Source organism: Eulemur rufifrons, chromosome 5, assembly GCF_041146395.1.
Source record: "Eulemur rufifrons isolate Redbay chromosome 5, OSU_ERuf_1, whole genome shotgun sequence".
NCBI lineage: Eukaryota > Metazoa > Chordata > Mammalia > Primates > Lemuridae > Eulemur > Eulemur rufifrons.
The window spans coordinates 31,175,759-31,198,070 of NC_090987.1; the positions used below are offsets into that span (position 1 = coordinate 31,175,759).

General features: G+C 37.9%; 1 protein-coding gene across 29 annotated transcripts in view; it reads right to left on the reverse strand.

Moving 5' to 3' along the window:
* The window catches only part of DTNA (dystrobrevin alpha), a 341,246-nt gene that overhangs the window by 33,959 nt on the left and 284,975 nt on the right, over window positions 1–22,312 (reverse strand). For 20 of the 29 annotated variants that reach the window (XM_069468481.1, XM_069468478.1, XM_069468469.1 and 17 more), the window contains 2 exons: window positions 6,592–6,679; window positions 3,415–3,512 (listed from right to left, as the gene is read on the reverse strand). In XM_069468481.1, the coding sequence (XP_069324582.1) occupies window positions 3,415–3,512; window positions 6,592–6,679 (186 nt within the window). Of the gene's footprint in view, window positions 1–3,414; window positions 3,513–6,591; window positions 6,680–16,328; window positions 16,422–17,020; window positions 17,099–22,312 lie in introns of all 29 variants that reach the window. The other 9 variants (XM_069468462.1, XM_069468461.1, XM_069468488.1 and 6 more) reach the window with 3 other exon arrangements.

Here is a 22,312-nt window from a genome sequence, read left to right on the forward strand (position 1 = left end):
CTGCTGTCCATCATGACAGCATAAAATTCAAATTCTTTGGCCTGGTGTGCAAGCCTCATACACTAATGTTGCCATTTCACTCTTCATCTCAGCCCCTTGGTGCTGCCTGGCAATTGTCTTCATCGCTTTTCTCAATGTCTGTGTATATTTTTACCCATGATCCTATCTCCCATCTTTCACTGCCAGATTTCACTGTCTTGAAATGTCCAGCTAAAAACCTACCTTGTCCATCAAGTTTACCCTACACAAGCTAAACCACAATGATGGCAAAGTGGGTCATGCTGGGAGAAAAGGGTAGAAGTGACACCTCACTTTTTAATTTTACTCTGTACAATGGAGATGATGATAGTCACCCTGCCTACCTTAAGACCTGTTCTGAGAGTGAAATGAAACAATATGTGTACACACGTGCCATAAATACATAAGATTGTTGTTATTCTCTCTTCAACACCTCAAAACGAAGACCCAGGTTTCTTCCTGCTGCCACCTGGAAGCTCTAATCATGTTATTAATTCTGGCTGTGGTCTTGTCCCCACTGGATGGCTCCTTGCTGGGTAGCAGTCAAACTGTGTTTTAGAGAAAGGGACTTAGGGTTGGAGAAGGGGGTGTGGGATGACCTCTGGTAGAAACTCTGAATGAACGAGCTTAGAGAGAGCCAGGTCCTTCTGCTGAAAATGGCCTCAACTCTGGCATAGTTCAGTCAGGCCTCAAACTGGCGTAGCCTTCTAATTCCAGATAAAATGGTTGATTTTATCTCTCCTTTAATCCTTTCTTCTTTATCTCTTTTCTGCTGACTTGATTATGAGACACTCACTGATTTATTGACACGTATTCGTTCTGACTGAGTCATTTTGAGTAACCTTTCCTATCCTATCCCATATTATAGTGTTACTTTGTTGACTAAAAGAGAATAAAACACCCTCTACATTCCAATTCTAACATCTGCTAAGGTTAGCAATTGTAATGTTTTGTTTTAAAGAAGTTGGAAATTGGGGTTAAATCTAATTGTCAAGAATTTAAAACTGGTCCATTTTTCTTTGCTTTTCTTTCTTTCTTTCTGTGCCCTTTCTGGTGCCCAAATTGATGTAATGCATCGAGACAACATCTGTACGTGGCCCCTCTATTCACCTACTCCTCATAACCATCAACACTCACACAACCCTTCCACCAACCTGAGAGTCCACAGTGGTTCTTTTACATTGTTTGCTCTGAGCACTCAGGCCCACTAGCTCAGCTCACATGTTTTCTCCAATGCCTCTCTGTCCCCCCTTTTACCTGTGTCCCTTAACTACCTGTTTCCTTTCTTTGGGTCATTTCTCCTACCGGATTTTAAGTGCCTTTGCTCATTTAAACCACTCCCTTCTCTGAACGCCTTTTCTGACTTAGCACAAGTATTTGCCATAATAGATATAATAAATGTTATACCAAATAGAATAGGTAATTTTATAGACTTGTGACTGTCCTGAACAAATTCTAATTTTTTGTAATTCTCCGTGTTTCTACTCTATCCCTTCCTAATTCTTGCCTCTTATTCCTTGATAAATTGAGAGGGATCACATGTGGCAAACTGATGTGAGCACATCTCCTTGAGGGTCAGAGTAGAGTGGCAGTTTCAAAGGCTATGGAGTCATGGTGTCACATTGATGAAGCTATTTCTGTTTTAATTTGTGGTTTCCTAATGATGAGAAACAGGTCCGAAGACAATTAAGCCGAAAGCTTTTTTACTAGAAAAAATATGAAGATGTGCCAACAGAGTTTGCATCTTCCTTTTTTATTTTTTGCTGTAGAACTTTAAAGAATACTTTGATCATTTATCCTCAAATTCTCAGGTCAAACTTTCTGGGCATGAAATAATGATCACAACCTCCTCCTTTACCAGTTTGACCTCAGATGTCACATCAGTGTTTAAGAATGAGATTCAGCATGAAAACATTTGGGTGCTTTTCCAAGAAATATAGAATGAACAAATTGTTCCTATGTTGGGCTTACTCATCACTGAGTTTGAGATTCAATTCAGCTATTCATTATTTTTTCACTCAATATATATTTACTGAGCTTCTACAATGTACCGGGCAGGGTTCTGGGTCCCAGGGGCCATATGGCGTGGCCTCTGTTCTCAAAGAACTTCCATTTCAGTCAGGGAAGACAGACAGTAAATAAGCAAACAAACGCATAAATAAAGTTGTTTTAGACACTGATAAGTGCAATAGACACCCACACACAGTAGGATGTAATAGAGATTGGTTTCTGGGGTAGGGTGTAGTGGGCAAGATTATACAGGTGGTCTTTTAGGAGGTGACATTTGAGCTGACACCTAAATGATGAGAAGGAGTCCTACATGCAGAGATCTCAGGGAAGAGCCTCTAGAGAACAGAACAGCTAGTTCCAGGGCCATAAGGCAGAGGAAGTGTCGTGAGATTGGAGTGAGGTGAACAAGGTGAGCCAAGGCTGGAAAGGCAGGCAGGAGTCAGCTCAGGTGGGACCCTGCAGGCCATGGTAAGAGGAAGGGGTTTTGATGAAAGTGTGATGGGAAATCACTAGAGGGTTTGACCTGGGAATGAGATGATATGATTGATGTTTTTAAGGACAGGCTGGATTGGGTGGTGGTGGAAATGAAGTGGACAGTTTTTGGGTGTATGCTGTGGAGGTAGACTGTGAACCAATCTGTGTTGAACAGAAGGACCTGCTGCTGTTGGGCTGGGCTGGAGGTGGAGGTGTTTGGGTGATGGTGCTGCCTGCCGCTCACTCCAGATGCCTTTTTTTTTTTTTTTTGACAGGGTCTCACTCTGTCACCTGGAGTAGAGTGCAGTGGCATCATCATAGCTCACTGCAACCTCCAACTCCGGGGCTCAAGTGATCCTCCTGCCTCAGCCTTTTAAGTAGCTGGACACTACAGGCGCATGACACCAGACATGGCTAATTTTTCTATTTTTTTTTTAGTAGAGACAGGGTCTCGCTCTTGCTCAGGCTGGTCTCGAACTCCTGAACTTAAGCAGTCCTCCTGCCTTGGATTCCCAGATGCCTCTTTAGCTCAGGGTCCTTACAGGGAGCCTCCCAGGTGAGTGTCCTACTTGTCCCTGGGTGGTAGAGATACCTTGTGCCTCACTGGCTCCAGAATGAAATTAAGCATGTCAGAAAAAGGGAAATGAGACTGTCTACAGAGACAACATTAATTTCATTAATATATCAGAACCGTATACACACACACACACACACACATGAGTTTTCTCATGAAGCTTCTGAATATCTAAAGATTTAAAGACCAGCTTTTCAGAAGCCACCATCACTGACTGTAAAAGTTGTCCCTTGAATATGCATACAGCATGAAAAGCCTGGAGACTTTCAGGCACAGCCATAGGTTATTAATGAATGTACAAGTTGCTCAAACAAGCTAACATGTCTGCAAAGCCTTACCTGTTCTTGTTTTCTAGTTCTGCGATCAGCTGCCTCTGTTGCTTATTTGCATCAATGGTGAAGGAGATGTCAGGAGCACTTCTCTGCTGAGTTGGCTGCTGTAAAATACGTAGTTTACACAATTTAATATTGGGAATGTGAAACTACGTATTTGGGAAGACAGGAGTCATGAGATAGGTAGACAAGGAAGAGGCAACTATTTCTATCAAAACAAAACAAAAAAGCAAACAAAAAAAGCAAACAGAAAAAGCAAATACAGAAATTTAAATTGCCATTCCTCTCCTAAGGACCAAATTTTCTGTGGATCTGGAGCACATCTATGCAATGGAAAGCAGAATAAAATTCTGCAAGCAAATGTACAAAACATGGGAAAAACTGTTCTTCAGCTTCCTGGTTTGAAGTCTTTGGGAAGCTATTTCATTCTTGCCAAGCTGTCCCTGCTGCAACTATTCTCTCAATATAGGTGTTGAGATGGCTCTTTCTACAGCATTACTGTTCAATTACTGTAATGTACAATTCAAAATTTCATAGTTTTTAAGTCGGGGTTCATAAGTCTTACTTTTTTGCTTTTGATTACCAAATTTTTATGCATTTTTTTATTCATATATATAATTTTATATTGATGGATTCATATGCATGTATCTGTTTGCTTCTTCGACCTTCATAAGACACCAGCCCATCATTCTTGGTCATGCAATCAGCTTCATCAACTGGTATATATGAAGTCATAGCTTTCTCCATTCTCATAAGCATATGTATCCTAAATCATAACATACCAACTTTATATGTTTGTATGTATAGAGACAGATTTTATCTGGTGTTGTTTTATTAAAAAGATGGTTTCAGATTATGTACTCATGTCTGTGCCTTGCTTTCTTTGCTCTACAGTGCATTAGAAAAATTCCTCCGAGCCAATTTTTATTTTTTAAAAATAACTTTCTACTGAAGAATGCAAGGCTTTTAAAAATAGCACCTGAAAAGATAAGGAGAAATTCAGCCTGCTTTTTAATGTCCAGAAACATAACTGTAGGAATGGTTAAGTTTAGTAAAGGTCTGGCTTTTAGAAAGCTGTTCTATGATTTCTAATTCACATCTAGCTTAGCAAAGAAATGATTAGCATTGGTAATGAGAAATTTTGAGGTCCTATGTTTTATAGCCTAAATGGCTTTCTATAGCTAAGTCTGGCATATGGCAGCTTTGACTTGTGATCCAGGTTTTTCTTCTGATTTTACTATATAAGTTTCTCTTTCTTGTATATATTTTATGTATTGATAAAGGGTAGAAACTTATCTGAGCCAGTTGTGGATTTCAGGCATTGTTTTTCTCTTTATGTTAATGGATCAGGAATTATCCAGACAGAAATGGAACCAAGTAAATGGCCATTCTATCTTCTTTCTAATCTGGTGTCATCTTACTAATCACGATTTATTTAGCTAACCATACAATTCTTGATATGTGATTATGAAGAGATTTACAAAGGAACTAGAATTAATGTGTGGATGATATCTTTTCTATGATGGATCCACAAAGGTCATATAGGATATAAGTAGGCAAGGGACACAAGTTACTAATGTTTTTGAGACAAAAATGGAAAAAAGACTGGAGAAGTTAGTGCACATATAAATAATAACATGTGCACAGAGATTTAGCTGCCTACCAGGGATCACTAATTCAAATGTTGAAAGGGGCCAGCAAGGTAACCTAAATGAGAGAAGGGGGCCAGAGTATGGGTTGTGGCAAAATGCCGCATTCTTGACCTGTCCAGACCAGACAGAGGACTATCTCTACTCGAGCGGCTTGCTGCCACGAGAAACATGTGCTTGGTCTTGTCAGTCTCTCAGGGTAACCTGAAAATCCAGAGTTTTAAGGAAAATCACCTGATCTGTAAATTCTGACAGCCAATAAAGAATTAAAAATACTATGGGGCCTAACAAAACATTTCTGTGGGACAAATTTGGTCTTTAGACTGCCATTTTGTGACTGCTGGTTAATGCAGCACTGTTGTACATTTTATTATCTCACTGGACCCTGATAACAGGCAGCACTGACATATATAATAATTATAATGATACCTACTTGCGGATGAGGAAACTGAACTCAAAGAGGTGGTGCTTTGCATGATCATGGAGACCTGGGCACAGACCCCAAATTCCACATTGCGAATCCATCTTACCATATCATACCCTCTGCTTATAGAGGTATATGCATGGTAAAGGCAAGAAAACTTGGAAAAGAGGTTTTTCCAGAAGTCTTGTTTTGTCTTTCCTTTCAAGTGACTCCCAAAGGGATTGCTTGTCCTACAATCTAGTTCTCCCATAGTCTCTTATTTTTATTTTCTTTAACACATCTGTTCTTTATTTATGGCATTTAAGATGGACTATACTGCAATTGTATCTCTGTTTTAGAATGTCTGATTTTGGGGCCAGACAGTACACTTTTTAGCCTGCTATGGACTTGCTCATGGTAGTTTCTAACATTGCTACAGTCACTGATGTCACAGAGAGCAAGTGCCGGGGCTAGTGCAATGGGTCATTATGCAGCTCCCATCTGGGATCATTAGAGAAGTGCTCAGCTCTGATAATTGCAACATCTGCCGTGAGGGGGGCAGGCAACAGCTTCCTCACTGGTTCCCTCCCACTCACTGTCCTTTGTGACGTCCTGAGCACAGCTCACCCTCAGTTCAGCACAGATGAATTCTGAATCAAGGTGTCCAACTGACTGTTGCTTTTGTCTAAGAGACAGAAGCAAATGGAAAAAGATATGAGCTCTGTCGCCTCTACTAGTATATTTTAAGTGTCACTTGCAAATATCCTGCCTTAAAGCTAGAGACTTCACTGAACACACCTGCCTTAAATCCATTTTAAAAAAAATCACAACCAGTCCTTGCCCCCTTCCTCAGGTCCTCCTGTGGGGTTGACACTGGGTGAAGGGGGACATGGGGTTTCCCGCTTGACTGCAGGGCCACGCTACTGTACATGGTTTTGTTCCTCCAACCTGCCATTTTTAAACTGGAAATTCACCACCAGATACCACAAACTTAGCAACAAATGCATGAACAATAAATTGGCACAAATTGTCCTGGTCATCAGCATCAGCTATCATGGTAACAGGGAACGTAACATGAAATTCAAGGACTCCAGAAGCCAACAGATGAATCCCTCCACTCAAACTACTTACAGACGAGGAGGACTCTGCTGCCAGCCTTGCCGCATACCTGGCGATCAGCCTGTGTTCTTCATCAAGCCGGTTTGAACTCTCCAGCATGCTACCGACAACAGAGCAAGAAGGAGGCTGTTAGGCAACTGCGAAAGACTGACATATTCATATTACCGTCAGAGAGGTTTGCTATTTCAGTTTTTCAGTGCAAACAATTTATAAGCCAAACAAAACCCTGTTAGATTAATGATCTCAGACTTGGACTCATGACATGATCTAATATGTGGCCAGGAAGGTCATTAATAAATCCTGTCTTCAGTCAATTCAATTGTCTTACTAAGAAAGCACCAAGGAGAGGTGACTTTCCTGATCAATGTTTCTGATATAAGAGTAATTTCTCTTTAATTTTATTGGCTTTAACATTTTTATTTCCTTATTGCAAAAGTAACACGTCAAAAATTGACATGATAGAAAATGTGGAAGCAAGAAAAAAGGAAAAAAAATTGTGGTCAGTGTCCAGTGGTCCCTACCTGTTGGTATTCACATTCTTGTGTAACCTCTTCCCCATTAGTATGGGCTGGACGTACTGACTTGCTTCTAATGAATAGAATATGGCAGAAGGAATGGAATGTCACTTCCAAGATTAGGTTATAATAAGACCATGGCTTCCCTCTTGTTTTCTTTCTCTTGAACTCTCTTGGATAGTTTGCCTGGTGGGAAGCTAGCTGCCATGTCCTAAGGCAGCCCTGGGGAAGACCCATGTGATGAAGGAACCAAGCAAGCCAATAACCATGTCAATGAATCCCAGCTGGTAGAGCCTTCAGATGAGATCACAGCCTGAGCTGACAGCTTGATTGTAACTTCATGAAAGTCCTTGAGCCAGAGGCACCTAGCTAAGCCAAACCTGGATTTCTGACCTACAGAAACTGTGCGATAATAAATGTTTGTTGTTTTAAGCTGCTAAGTTTTAGAGTAATTTATTACGCAGTATTAGATAACCAATTTTCATATATACTATTACTACCCAGGTAACCTGCTTTTTATATTTACTTCCAGAAAAGTGGAATTATAGTATTGGCTCCCAATTACACTAATGGGAATTGTTTAGTGTCTCCTATAAATTTATAGAAATTGTTCATCCTAAAATAAGGTAGATCTGAGTCTCTAAAGACTAATGAAAATAGAAGCATTATCACTTCTTCCATATTTCAAAAAATTTCATCTCTGAAGCTCTTCATTCAAGTCTAAATTTTGGGTGCCATTCAAAAAAATTCTATGAAACATACCAATAACACTAACCCTGTTAACAGACTAGTTGGTGGTAGTTTGGCTAATCAGTTATTGTGGTGTGTATCAGGTCAGAATCAGGATCAGAAACTAGTTCCTCTCATTCACAATCATACTTATATTCCTCTCCATCAGCTCTTATACTTAAGCCTGTTCCTTAAAGAAAAAAAGTTAATACAAATATATATTAAAGAAGATCCACTCCTATGCCAGTATTAAAGTTGTAAGAATTATTCATTGCAATGGCTTGGATCCATATAAAGTAACATACAATTATTATATTACTTATATTAACATTTATATATAAAGTAAACCTGCAACATAGTCTCTCAACCTTTGTTCTAAAGTGAGAAGATGAGTGAAAACCATTATGTACTTCCAGCATGTTGGCTAAGTCCCTTCCAAAATAGCTCCTCCCTTGTTGTCTGAATCCTTTACTGTAACAATTTTTTTTTTCTGGCTATTCATAACACATTCCTGTCTTCATTATGCTCCAGTCTATACCTTTCACATATGTAAGTGATCCCTGTTTTAATCTGAACACGTCCACTCTTTGGGCTCTACTAAATAACTAGAACATTCCTGAATTTCCCTACTTAACAACCCAGTTCCCCATCCTCAGACAAAGAGGCTTCTCTTTTCTTTTTGCCTGAATGAGGTAATGTATGTAAAAAGCATCAAACTAGTGTTCTGTCTGGAACCATGAAGTGCTCAAAAATGTTAGTTATCATTTTGCCTCTTAAGTAACCTGTTTAGATTCATTAACGATTCTTGTCCCCATCAAAAGGTCATCTACCATCCAACAACTATATACAGTGGTGCTTCTCAAGGTTCAAAGTGTAAGCATATCACTTAGGGATTTTGTGAAGATGCAGTTTCTGATTCTGTAGTGAAGGGTTGTGGGGTAGGTTGGGGTGGGACCTGAGAATCTGCATTTCTAACAGGCTTCCAAGAGCTGTTGATGCTACTGGTCCAACACTTTGTCTAGCAAGGACATAGAAGACCTTGACAACGAAATGGAAAATACAAATACATGAAATAAAGCCTAAATGTAAACCATATAAAAATATCATTTTTCATGAGTATTTAACTGATCTCCATATAACATGTGTGATATTTTACATTCTCTTAAAACACAAAATTCTAGGATACAGGGCTCATATAATCTTTAGTATCAATCTCAGTGGATTGAGATTTTAACCAGCACATAAATTTAGACTTGGAGTAAGAAAATAATTTGAATAGCAAAAGGCAGAATTAGTTCTAGAAAATTGATGCTTTAAAGCAGATATTAATATTTATCTTTATAAAACGATGTACTTTGCAGTGGTTAAAAAGAATAACTACATTTCTTATTACAGCTTCAAATAACAAAGAGAGAGTTACATTGTCTTTGCTTTAAACATAAAACTATCCCACAAGGAGGCAATTTAATTTGATTTTTAAGACACTTGTCATTTCTGGCTTGTGTATTAGAGACTATACGTCTAATTCAACACAGTGTATGCAGACAATAGGACCCATTGCTCCAAGTCTAGGATGATGCCTGAAAGTGACTTTGTCAGAAACACTTGTGTTTTCATAAATAAATAAAAAAAACCTTGATAAAAAAACCTCATGATAAAAGTATCTTTTATCATGAATGACCAGCTAGTATAAATGATATGTTATACTAAAAAAGGCCTCCTGGAAATGTGAGATGTGAAGATATGGGACTCTGTATAGTAAGCGATAACTCACACCTCCATGCATTTCCTCCCCCAACACTGCGTGAACGGGGGCTGGTGTGATATATTACCCCTTTGTGCACACGAACGATTTATGACTCCACATGTGCCATTTCAGTATGTTCAAATTATACCAGGGTGAATGAGGCATTCCTCTGATAAATTCCATTATTTCAAGACTTCAATTATAAATAGTTGAAAATGAATGGTCAATAATCCCTAAATCATGAAAATAAATACTGATTCCAACACCATCTCCCGCCCTAGCTATTCATTTCAGGACTTTATAATCAGTAATCTTGCTACAAGACCATGATGAATTAAAAAGTGGCTACGGTGTTGACTGCATTTCAGAGCAGGAAAATCCATTATTTTTGGAAAGGTCTCCACTTTCTACCTTAAATGCATGACCAGTGTCTTTTGCTAGTCATTTTAGGAAACTGGCATTCTAGGAAACTCAGGTGGCCCCAGCTAAGCTAGGGCTTGCTAAACTGTGATTTAGTGAAGATTTCTGGGAACTCAGGGTTTGTTCACATTTCTTTGATTTCTCTTTGACTCTGTTCTGCCTTCCAAGGGGAGACAATCAACCAAAAAGATAGTATGATTCAAAGGGCACCAGAAATGTTTCTATATTCTCCCTTGATATTTTTTCTCTTTGTTTGGATGGTGACATGAATTTTATCACTAGAGATTAATTTTTAAGGCCATTGGGTCTCATGTACTGTTCTTCTATTAAAATGCAAATAGCTAATGGGAGGATTAGTGCCTGAGAAGGCATTATTAATTAACACTTATACAGAGGACTCCTGTATTAGATTATTTCCTATCTTTTGCAGTTGATTGAGAGTAACATGCTATGGAAATAGGGCACTTTTCAGGCATTCAGGGGGCAGCGGCAGAAGAGAGTCTGGGTGGAAAGGAATGAAATGATACTGGGGCCTGAGCAGTGGTTTTATGGGACTGAAGAATGGGGAAAGAAACTAACCCTCAAAGCTTGATGTGATGGCCTTTTAATGAATGGCTTGCAAGGAAAAGACAGGAAATCACGAAATGGCCATCTTCATAAATAATAATAATAATAACTTGTCATAATTATGGCTTCTCTGAGGGATACCTTCAAACTCCTTTCAAGACTCTGACTTTAACAACCCATTAGGTTCCAATCAAGGTCATGCATTCTGCCTTAGGCAAACTCTCAACTTTTTCCATTTCCTTCTATCCCAACTGCCCCTGATGTGCTCCAAGCCACTGTCTTCTTCTGAATTAACGTAACCCTCTCAACAGGTTGCTCTGACTTTAGACGTATTATAACTTCCCTCCAATTCACTTTCTGTCATGTAGCCAGTGACCTTTTAAAAACAAAGTTGGCTGTAACATATTTAGGCATAAAACTCTTCAATAGATTATTGTTTCTCAAACTTCTAAACAAGACTTACAGGGTCCTGCATAATCCAGCTTTATCCTTTACTCCCATGACTCCATGAGACTGACCACAGATAAGTCCCAAATGCACCCTATTCTCTCTGCCTCTTCCATCTACCTCCTTCACTTACTTTCACTTAGGTAATTCCTCTTCATCCTGGCATTAGCTTTCGCTGCCATTTCCTACTCTCACCTCCAATTGTGTCTTCCCCACAATTCATATGCTAAACCCCTAAAACCCCAGTACCTTAGAATGTGATGAGTGTATTTGGAGATAAGGCCTTTGAAGAAGTCATTAAAGTTAGATGAGGTCAAAACGGTGGAGCCCTAATCACACAGAAATGGTGTCCTTTTAAGGAGAGGAAGAGACATTAGGGACGCACAGCACAGAGAAAAGATCCTCTGAGGACACAGCAGGAAGGCGGCCATCTGTAAGCTAAGGAGAGATGCCTTGGGAGAAACCAACCCTGCTGGTTAGTCTTGGAATTCCAGCCTTCAGAACTGTGAAAAAATAAATTTCTGTTGTTTAAGGCACTCAGTCTGTTGTATTTTGTTATGGCAGCCTTAGCAAACTAATACAAGATACCAGAGAGCGTTAAAAAAATTTTTCTGAAATTTTTTGCCCAATATTGCTTTCAGTTTTTTGGTTTTTTAATTCCCTTTTAGTTGCTTTTGCCACATCAGTGAATTACTGGTGCTAGTCTTTGCCCATGTTTACCACCTCTATCTGCATAAAGCTTAATACTTTACTTTCTTATCTACTTTATACTCCTAGACTAAATGTTCAATTTAAGGACTGCTACTATATAATGGTGACTTTCTTAAATAGTAAAAGCATTTATTTTACTAGTAAAAAAGGTTTCTGAGTACTCCTAACAATTTTGTCAAGGGTAAGATGGAATTTTATACCTATAGCACTATCAATATTCTATACCTGCAGTCCTCAACCCCTGGGCCGAGGTCTGGTACCGGTCTGTGGCCTGTTAGGAACTGGGCCATGCATCATCACCTGAGCTCCACATCCCTCCCCTAACCCCTTGTCTGTGGAAAAATTGTCTTCCATGTAACCTGTCCCTGGTGCCAAAAAGGCTAGGGACTGCTGTTCTACAACATCAACAGACGTTTATTGGGCACCTACTACTGTGCCAGGCACTGTGCTAGGTGCTGGAGATAAGGTCATAAATAAGCCAGAGAGGATCCCTACCCCCTAGGAGGTAAGATAGATAGTAAAGCAACCAACTAGTCAATCAACCAACCAACCAGCCAACCAACTAACCAAATAATAACTGCTGTTGGTTAGAAGGAAGTAAATAGTATTCCATTAATATTGGAGACCTATGTGGGAGGTGTCTTTAATCTAAGATTGGAAGCCAGAGAAGGAGCCAGGTCTTGTGCATGTCTAAGGAGGGGACACAGGTAAAATGGGCAAGAATGATCTTGATGGAGGGAAGAGTCAAGGTCTTGAGGCGGGGAAGGGCCTGGCTTATAGGAATTGATCAAAAGCTGATGTGTTTAAATATCATGATTGAATGGGAAAACCCATGAGAGCTGAGGCTGAGAGAGGAGTAGGCAAGGGGTAAATCACACACAGGTTTGCAGACCATGGTGGGGGGTCTGGGCTGTAAACTATGTGCAATAGGAGTCTATTACAGGGCTTAAGGCAGGTAAGCTAACACAAATTTAGACCTAATAAACGAGATCCAGAAATAGACATTCTTAGAAGGTAGATGTCTTTTTTCCCCCAAGCATAAAATACTGTGGAGCAATTTTAAACTAGTTGGATTATCAACCCACTTAGGAAGAAATCTACTGGCAACACAAATGTGCACTTTACCGTACTTGAGAAAAATATAAGCAGGACAATTTTAACCTAGTTTTATGAGGTCAGGAATCTAACCAGGTGATAACAATTGATTATGACAGAAAAGTATAGACTGGTGCCTTTAGCCATATCCCCTCCCTCCCTTACACTGGGGGCCTTTTTAGAGTTGAGAAAAGTATGCTAGAAGCTTCTGAATGGTAAGTATTGAGGATATAACTGTGGTTACAGGTGGAAGTTCTGGGTTGGTTTCTAATCTTTTGGTCTGCTTTCCTCAGACCTTCCCTGTGAACTGGCAAGCTGAGATACTTGATAAGCTTTGGGGGAGAACAGAAAAAGCCTGCACTGTATTACATTTTGAGACCCCTCCTCCTCCAATGAAGAAGGTGCTTTATTATTTATTTGGCTTATCTGACATCAGAACCAGCAATGACATTAGTGTTGCTTTAATTTAGCAGCCAACGATTTACTAATGGGTCAGTTTCCCATTGTGTTAAGTAGTTAACGTAGAGTAGAAGACCCCCCACATAGAGTTATTAGGAGCATATCTGAATAATGGCAAAAACAAAGCTTTTGATCTAGAACAGCTATAAGGTGCCTGTTTGTAGAGCATCTCATGAAGGGTGCACAGACAAGGAGATGAAGGAACGGGGTGGAAAATAGACGGGACCCGGTGTTAGAAGACTTGCGTGCAAGCCCTTACTAGCATGTGACTTTGGATAAGTCACTCAATGTCTGGAAGCTCATATTTTCTTACCAGTGAAATGGAAACATTATCCAACCTTCTAGGACTAGGAGGAGCAAATTAAATAATATGTGGGGGAGAGCTCTGTAATTTTTGAAGTGCTTCATAAATGTAAAATTTATTATTCTTACTCTGGCTGTTGTGATGAGATAAAAGAGACTGAAGACAAAATTATTGCCCTTTTGGAAGATTACAATTAAAATGAGAAGTCACAACTCAAGAAACGACATACATAAAGGGTAACATTAACAACCACCATTCCTATTACTATCATGTGCTCAAAATATTTGTTAAAATAAAATAAAAAAATACTAGAATAGGATATGCAGTTTCAGTAAATACATATGTGAAGGATGCAGTGTGAAGGAGTTATCCACAGAAGCTTTCCTGGAGGGCCTGAGTTGATGTAGGTTTTAAAAGAGGTGATGCAGGATAGTGAGTGTGAACTTGGACAGAAATGGCTGAAATCTCTGCTCCACCATTTAGAAGCTGTGTGACAGTGGGGGAGTCAGGGAAACTCTCTAAAATTATGCCTTCACTTGTCTACAAAATGGGATGATCATACTTACTCCATGGACTTACTCTAAGGACTAGGAGAAATTATATATATGAAGCTTTTCACACAAAGCTTAGCATGAGACAAGTGCTTTGAAAAATAGTAGCTGTTATGATTATTACCATTAGTATATATCTCACCATAATTGAACGATGGTAAAGCATTATAGCTATAATAATGATAACGGAGGTGAGAGATCATTACGTTACTTATATAATCATGACAGATGTGAGGAATTGTTAGGCTGTAATTAAACATAAAGGTAAGGGAAGGAAAAATGAGAAATTTGAAAGAGAAGTTGGAATTTTTTTTAAGGACAGAAAAAGCTATGAGGACTGTGGAGGGCACAGCTATTAAAATGGAGTCTGCTTCATTGATCAGTCTTAAATTCTGCTTTGTTTTCAAAATACCAATCACATGTAGCCTTTATCAAGCAGATGTAAGGTGTCTCTGCTGAGAGTTTTACGGTCTTAAGTGGCCATTAAGTCAATATGATTAATTACTTGAGTAGGGAAAACTCTCTGGTAGTGACAAACTCTGAGCTTTTCTCTTCGGAGATTTCTTTGTTACAACCTTAATTAAGAAAAGGTCAGAGAAGAGTGGTAGAAATAACAGGAGTGTGCTTAGAATTATGAGGAGAGGACACGGTGTGAGATCACATCATTTGCCTTATGATTGGATCTATATTGACTGTATTCTTCTTTGAAGATGACTAATACGATGTTTTGGTAATTCAGTGTTTAGTTCTATTGTTTCAGCTACCATGTAACATTGGGGTGCCAAACTCATTGGGAATAAGATTAAAGCAATCTTGTAGTTTTGAGAGGCTGAGTTGTGAAGAAGTGAATACTATTTAATAGCTCAGAAAAGGAGCAGAGATGAGTTTAGGTCAGCTGAAAAGAGTGCATTTTTGTTTCATGAAAGAATAGAATACAGGATTAAATTAAACAAGTGTACTGGCTATGTATTTTTAAAAATACAAATTAAGATATATATATATCCATTAAAATTAATATATGTTCATTAGCTCATCAGAACTAAAGTCATCTCATGTACTAATTTTGCAAACATAGCTCCAAGGAGCAGCAATAGGAAGGAACTTGGGAAACATACAAGAGAAGAGGAAAGAGTTCTAGAAACAAAGTGGCTAATACACTCAGAGCTGAGAGCTGTAAGCACAGAGCAATGGCCAGGTGTTTGAGAGACGCCTTGGTGAAATAGTACAGGAAAGGAGACCTGGTATGCTGAAAGTATAAACTATTTTAATGGAAATTTGACCCACTGGCTCATATAACAGTTATAATGGCAGAAAATCCATGGGCCCTTAGTTCAGAAAAAATTAGAGTTGTTAAGCAAAACTGAAATTTTCCAAGGAATTGGTTTGCTCAATAACATTTGTAAGACAGTAGTCTAAACTAGATTGAAGCATATCTATGAAAAACTTATAGTCTGCCCTTTTACTTTCATTCAAATTGAAAATGTACATTTATTATTAAAATCAAGTAACTTTAACCAATGGAAGGAATCTTCTATGTCACAATTAAAATAGAGAAAACCTTTATGAATGCCCTTATTCCAATACATAGGGCTTTTTGAATTCCTGGATTTAACCCATCTGAAGTAAGCATTGCATATCCTGGGGTCTTGAAAGCAGGCTTTATCAGGAGGGCTACTCAGAAACATTTATAAATAATGGAATTGTTGAAAGACAATTTTTCCCATTGTTACCACTATTAAAGAAATTATTTCCATTTTATGATCTCAGCACATTGCATTTTCTCTTTTTCATTTCTATCTTAAGTGAAATGAAGCATTGTTTTCCAAATCGCCAGAGACATCCATGTCCTTGGAATAAGACAAATTATTGCATCACTGTCCTGCGGTAATTTGACATGACATGTAGCGCAGATCCGACTGGTGGGAACCAGAGTCTTACATCCACCTGAATGGTGATATTTACCGTGGCTCCCATTTACACTAGTTCTCCTTCAGCTAAGGTATAAACAAGGATATGAATTCTATGGTTCGTTAATGGGAAGTATCCAAACTAATGTCATAAAAGACGTCTTCATTGAATCAGTTAAAAAGTGCCTTAGTAACACCATTGGCATCCAGTGACCTTGTTTCTTGCTAAGACTGCTTGTCACCAGCTCAGACTGTTCCCCTCTCTAAGGACAGTCAAGCAGCCAAACCTGCACTAACCATGATGGGTTGTTCCGGAGCATGTTGACATACAACCCGATGAGAACATGTTCATCAGCCAGCCTGTCTGCCACATTCAGGCTGTACTGTATCCTGGAACAGGGCAGGAGGAAAGAGAGGGTGTTGTTAAAGAAAGGTGGACAAAAATAAGCAGAGAAGGTAGGAGTGAATTTGCGGTAGAATAGGCATTTAGAAAACCAAGCAAGTAAAGGAAGGGTAGTAAGTGATGTTCTATGATAAAAAAAAAAAAAAAAAAAAAAAAAAAAGCAAAATCCAAGCAATGAAATTCACAATTCCATTTCAGTAACTTTAAAAATAAACACTTCCATTTATATTAAATAACTTTTTAGAAAACAGATTTGCATTCTTCAACCACTAAGCCCAAGGAATTCATCTGTACAGTAAACACATTGAAATGGATTGCAAACAAAGATTAAGTAACCTTTGGAAAATCAAATCTTCAGCTTAGTCACTTAGAAAAAAAAAAAAAGGAAAAGGAAATCAGGGAAAGTGAATAACAACATAGATGTGTCTACTGGAAATAACTACTGGGTGTTGTTAATTGGGTTATAACAGAGCTGCTTTTACTAAATCAAAGATGGTCTTTCACACACAAAGCATTTTTGACAAAAGAAATCTCCAATTTTAGTTGAGTTAATTCAGGGTTCCAGTACACTCTGGCTTTAACTTACCCTTTGCCCTTCAGAAAAGCTGGAGCAGCCCTAGCCAGCAGTTTGTTCTGCTCTACTTCACTGTCCTTGGGAGGAGAGCTAGTTAATAAGATGGGAAAGCCAAGAAGAGCGTAAACACGGCAATGCATTCAAGAATAGAAACTGGCAACAGACACTCCCAACTCTAGATCCAAGCTCCGTTTGGACAGATCTCTTATTGTTTTGAAATGTTCAAGATGATTTCAGATTTCCGCAGAGTTCAACTAGGAGTAGAAACCTGGCCTGAGAACCACCATGACAATGATACAAGCCACCATGATCCCAGATTTGACCTTTGCTTTTTGTTTACCAAGCAAGCATTTATATTCCATATGCCTAGATATAATGAAAATTCCCTGAACATTTATCATGGGATATCATGTGAATAGTCCAGTAGTTCATGAATTCCTGCCAGCCTTTAGATCCCACTCAAGAAGTTTACTTCTCTAGCTTTCCCTAAATTCCCTGACTTTCTGTGTTGAACAGAAAGACTTGAAAATTACCAAGAGATTGCTGTCATATTAGAAGTGCTTTCCAAGTACAAGTCACCTGATTTGGGCTGAGAAGCTACAAAGAAAACTTTCAGAGAAACAGAGATACACCTTTGAGTTTTATAAATATATATTCATATTTCTTGTTTGTATGTTAATACATACTAGTGAATATAGTCCCATCTCTAAAGCAATTCTTAACATTTCATTATGAGAAATATTCATTTTATTTAGTAACTTAAATGACAGTGTTAAAGTTTAAAATATAGTTTCATAGAAGTACAACTAGAAATATAAATAATAATTAAGTGTGGCCAAGGCAAAGTCACACAAGATCTGTGATGAATAATCATGTTTCATTGGGAAATATGGTATGAATCCTTAGTATTAATTAGTATTGCAATTGTATTGGTAATGTGGTTAAAGAGAGTTTGCTCCTTTATAGGAAGTAAGAATTTGCCCTACACACTGGTGAACCCAAAACTATCCCCCCTCCCTTCATGGAAAATACAAAAATAATCTGTCTGACTTTGTTAGAATACCAAGTGCTGAACTATTGGCATCTAAATTATGAGGTTTTGCCACAAAATTTCAAGAAGTTCTAAATGTATATATAATCTATATATATAAATCTATGTATATATTATATATAAATCTATTTATATGTATATATGATGGTTTATAAAATAGTCAAAACCTTAAAAAACTTTAAAGTTTTAAGTTTCTACTACAAAGCACCACTCTTTCAGACCATGAAATACTAAAAAATAAAAATTTACAAATGAATATCACATTAGAATTTGGCACATTATAGTTGGAATTCTTGCTTTATAATAGTATGTACTGTAAGATTCCTTAAATAGTGAAGTCTTTTTTAAATATAATATCAAATTTGATTTATAAAGAAAATGTCTAGATCAGAGTAGGCATTCATGTTTGTTGAATGAATGACATTTTCACTTAGCTTTTCAGGAAGGCATCTGTTACACAAAGTATTGCTGTACTTAAAAAGTACAATTGCTCACCAACAAAATTGACTTTAAAAATAAATTAGATTAATATTCTAGGAGAATTTACTTTCCTGATGACCTTAATTTTTTTTTTTTTTTAGCATATTGATCATTACCTTCTAAGACTATGAAATCTGCACATTAGGGCCACTGTAAGCCATCATAGTTGGTGTGTTCTGTGATATACCATTATTCCACCAAAATAGCATTCCAAACCTTGCCTACTGAAACATATCTCCATACCTTCATTATTCAGCAACTACCATCTCCCTGCTGCCCAATATCCCTCTCCAACTTTTTTTTCATAATGTAAGATAGATGTATCTATTGCATAATTGATTTCGGATGCTTGAAAAACCATCCAAAACACTGTGTGAAATATCAATGATTCTTCCCTTCAAACTAAACTATCTCCCTGCCTTGTTATACTTCCTTGCTCTTTCAATTTCATAAATTATAGTGATACTTCCTTAAACCAAAAGCCTAATAATTCCACAGGTACATCCTCTGATGCTGAATATTGCAAGAAAAAAAGAAAGAACCACTAGAGAAAATAAACACAGGAAGGTTAACCATTAAAATGTATTTGCTACAAATTATTCTGGTAAAGTTTTATGGGAGGAAGACCATGTGTTGATAAAGGCCCAGAAGTGCTGTTCCACCAGTCACCAACAAAGCACAAGCATGTAGGACCCCTGTTGATGTTAGTTCCATGTAGGCGTGGGGTGGTAGGAAGGGGGAAATTGGTCAGATATTCCTTTGGTGACCATATACTTTCTTTTCCTTTAATTCTTTGAATCCCTCTGCTCCATCCTCTATTCTATTTTCCTGTCTCACCTCTGCTCTTCTTTTTCTTCCTTCTTCTTCCCAGGTCCCTTTCTCCCTCAAAGAGATGAGCGGATATTTCATGTAAACAAATCTCTTTTAACTTTTATTGTCATTTTCTTTGTACTGGTCCTTGCCAGTGTTGGTTTGAGGGAATCACTTAAATCCTTTTATTTTCCTTTCCCTTCCTACATGAATTCTTGGGAAAATTCTTCAAAAATATGGGGGTTACACTATGCACATTTATGAGTTTGTAGAAATAAACTATTTTGTTTTGCTACAGCTTAAAATTTCTAGTGCCAGGAACATTTCTGACTTTTGGTACTCACTGCTTACATAGTTTCTGTACTTCCTAGAGCTAGCCTTAAATTCTTCTCCTCATCACCTGTTTCTGGGAAGCCAAAACTATTACCAGGTACAGAGAACTCCAAGTGCATGATGAAAACAAGACAAAAATAGCCACTCTTTCAAAATGAAATGAAGAACTTAGAAAGTTGACACGGGGCAGGTTACACTTAAAACTTGGGTCTTTAAAGTCTTTTCACTTGAAGTGCCTTCCACCAGAACCTCTTCTTCAGCTGCCAAGGAGCTTGAAGAAAGGAAGCAAAGTGAAAATTTTTTCTCCTGAGTTATGAAGGTAGTGATTGCTATGGTTCGACTATTTCGCCCTTCCAAACCTCATGTTGAAATTTGATCCTCAGTGTTGGAGGCAGGGTCTAATGAGGGATGCGTGTGTTATGGGGGCAGATCCCTCATGAATGGCATGGTGCCATCTTCATGATAATGAGTGAATTATTACTCTATTATTTCCCATGAGAACTGGCACCTCCCCACTCTTACTCACTTCCTCTCTCACCATGTGATCTCTGCACAAGCTGGCTCTCCTTCACCTTCCACTATGAGGGGAAGCAGCCTGAAGCCCTCACTAAAAGCCAAGCAGATGTAGGCATCATGCTTCTTGCACAGCCTGCAGAACTATAAGGCAAATAAACCTCTTTTCTTTATAAATTACTCACCCTCAGATATTCCTTCACAGCAACACAAATGAACTAAGACAGTGATGATGTGTAGTTTATTATGATCCCTTCAAGGCAATGTATTCTCACAATATTTTAGGAAAAATTTAGATTTTTAAACTTTCATTTTGTAGCTTTCAAGTTTGCAAGGAGAAGTTAAGTGATATTTCCAATTCATGTGGGCTTTAGGATCATGCACATTGGAACCTACTTCCTTATTAAGGAACGAGTGCTTCCACCATATCAGTGCATCCAAATGCAACAATGGCTTTTGCATAACCCCAGCTCGAGCTCTGAAAGCTTCTCCTTGTTTTACATGCCCTGTCCTTAGATCAAAATGCATTCTTTCTTTTAACTACTGAAACTAGGAACCCCTTGGGGTTCACCTTGATCAGGGGTAATACATCTTTTCTAATCTGAGTCTCAAGGAGGAAGAAGACTAACATCTCAAAATTTGTAAGTACACACCTCTCTTTTTCCTATTGTTGTCTTTTTCTTTTCACCAAGCCCTTGCCACTGCATGAGCATATCTCTTTATTGATGGGTGTGGTGACAGCCATACCCTAGGCAGTATGACATGGCAACTTTTGAAGTTTATGTGTTCTGCTGAAAGAAAAATTATTATTGCAGAAAATGTTTCTTTAGACTGTTTTCTTTTTCTAAAAAAATCTTGATTTTTCTGACCATTTCCGTTTTAGAACTCTGGAAAGTAGCATATCTAAAGATAAATAAAATTCTTCTGAAGTTTTTCATTCATACACAAACACACATGTATACACACACAATGATACAATGGGTTCTGAAAGGATGGAACAATTTCCAAAATATTTCATGTTTATTTTTTAAAATTCTCCCCTTGGTTTTGAAGGGTAACAAACAATATCAGTATTTTTACTTTAGTGGAAACATTTTTCAGGTGTCCTAAGGTAATAAAATTACACATAAATGATCCCTGAATTTTTGCTTAAACCTAAAATATATTCTTTTAAAACCACTTCTGCTTATGTTTGGTTACTATAGTAGTCCTGGTCAAAGGTTATTTTTTCTTTTATTGAACATGATCTTAAATGCCTGGCTGCAGTGTCACAGAGAAGCAATACCACATAAACAAATTATGTTAATGTGGAATAATTATTATCACAATGGTTAAAAGGAAAACAATATTTGAATGATAGCAAATTAAGAGCAGATATTTTAATTTCTATTGATTCTTAATAATTTATAAGCATGTGTGGTGTTTGGATTTGTGAAGAATGACTTGTAAAGTTAGCTCTTTCCTTAAGTAACTATCTACTGTGAAAAAAAATTTTGCTTCTTCCTGTGATTTACAAGGTCTAATAGTAAGGTCATCATACTAATTTAAATACAATAAAAAAGTCTACACATCAGTTCTGTCAAGAGATAATTTCTTGAAATATTGCTTGTTTCCTTTTTTAGTTTTTAATAGGTTAGATCTGAAATATAAAATGTTGACTACATGCAAATCAGTAGACAAGCATAAACAAATAGGTTAGTGTCTCAGCAGGAAAATTAGCTGTCATTAATTCAGGCTAGCGTGAAAGTTGAACCATCCTAAGCAGGTTGTAGGGAAGAAATAAGAATTCTTAGGTCATATTTGATTCACTACATTTACTATGTTGTCCCCAGATATCATCAAGCCATACCAATTGTATTTTTGCCAAGAGAGCCTGTAGGAAAGTTTGCTGGGTACGGACAATGCACAGAAAACAACCAAAGCAAAACTAAAAAGGAAAAGCAAAAGAATAAGGGTTCTTGAAGAGAAGAAGAGAGGTGACTGTGGTTTTAATTATGCACTAACATTTTAGTATAGGAAATTGTTAGAGTTGAATGTGAAGACTGGTTTAAGTTTGAAAAAAAATCTAGCATCTTAGCAGATCTCCAGGGCTACATGAAGTAAAGAAGTACCTGCAG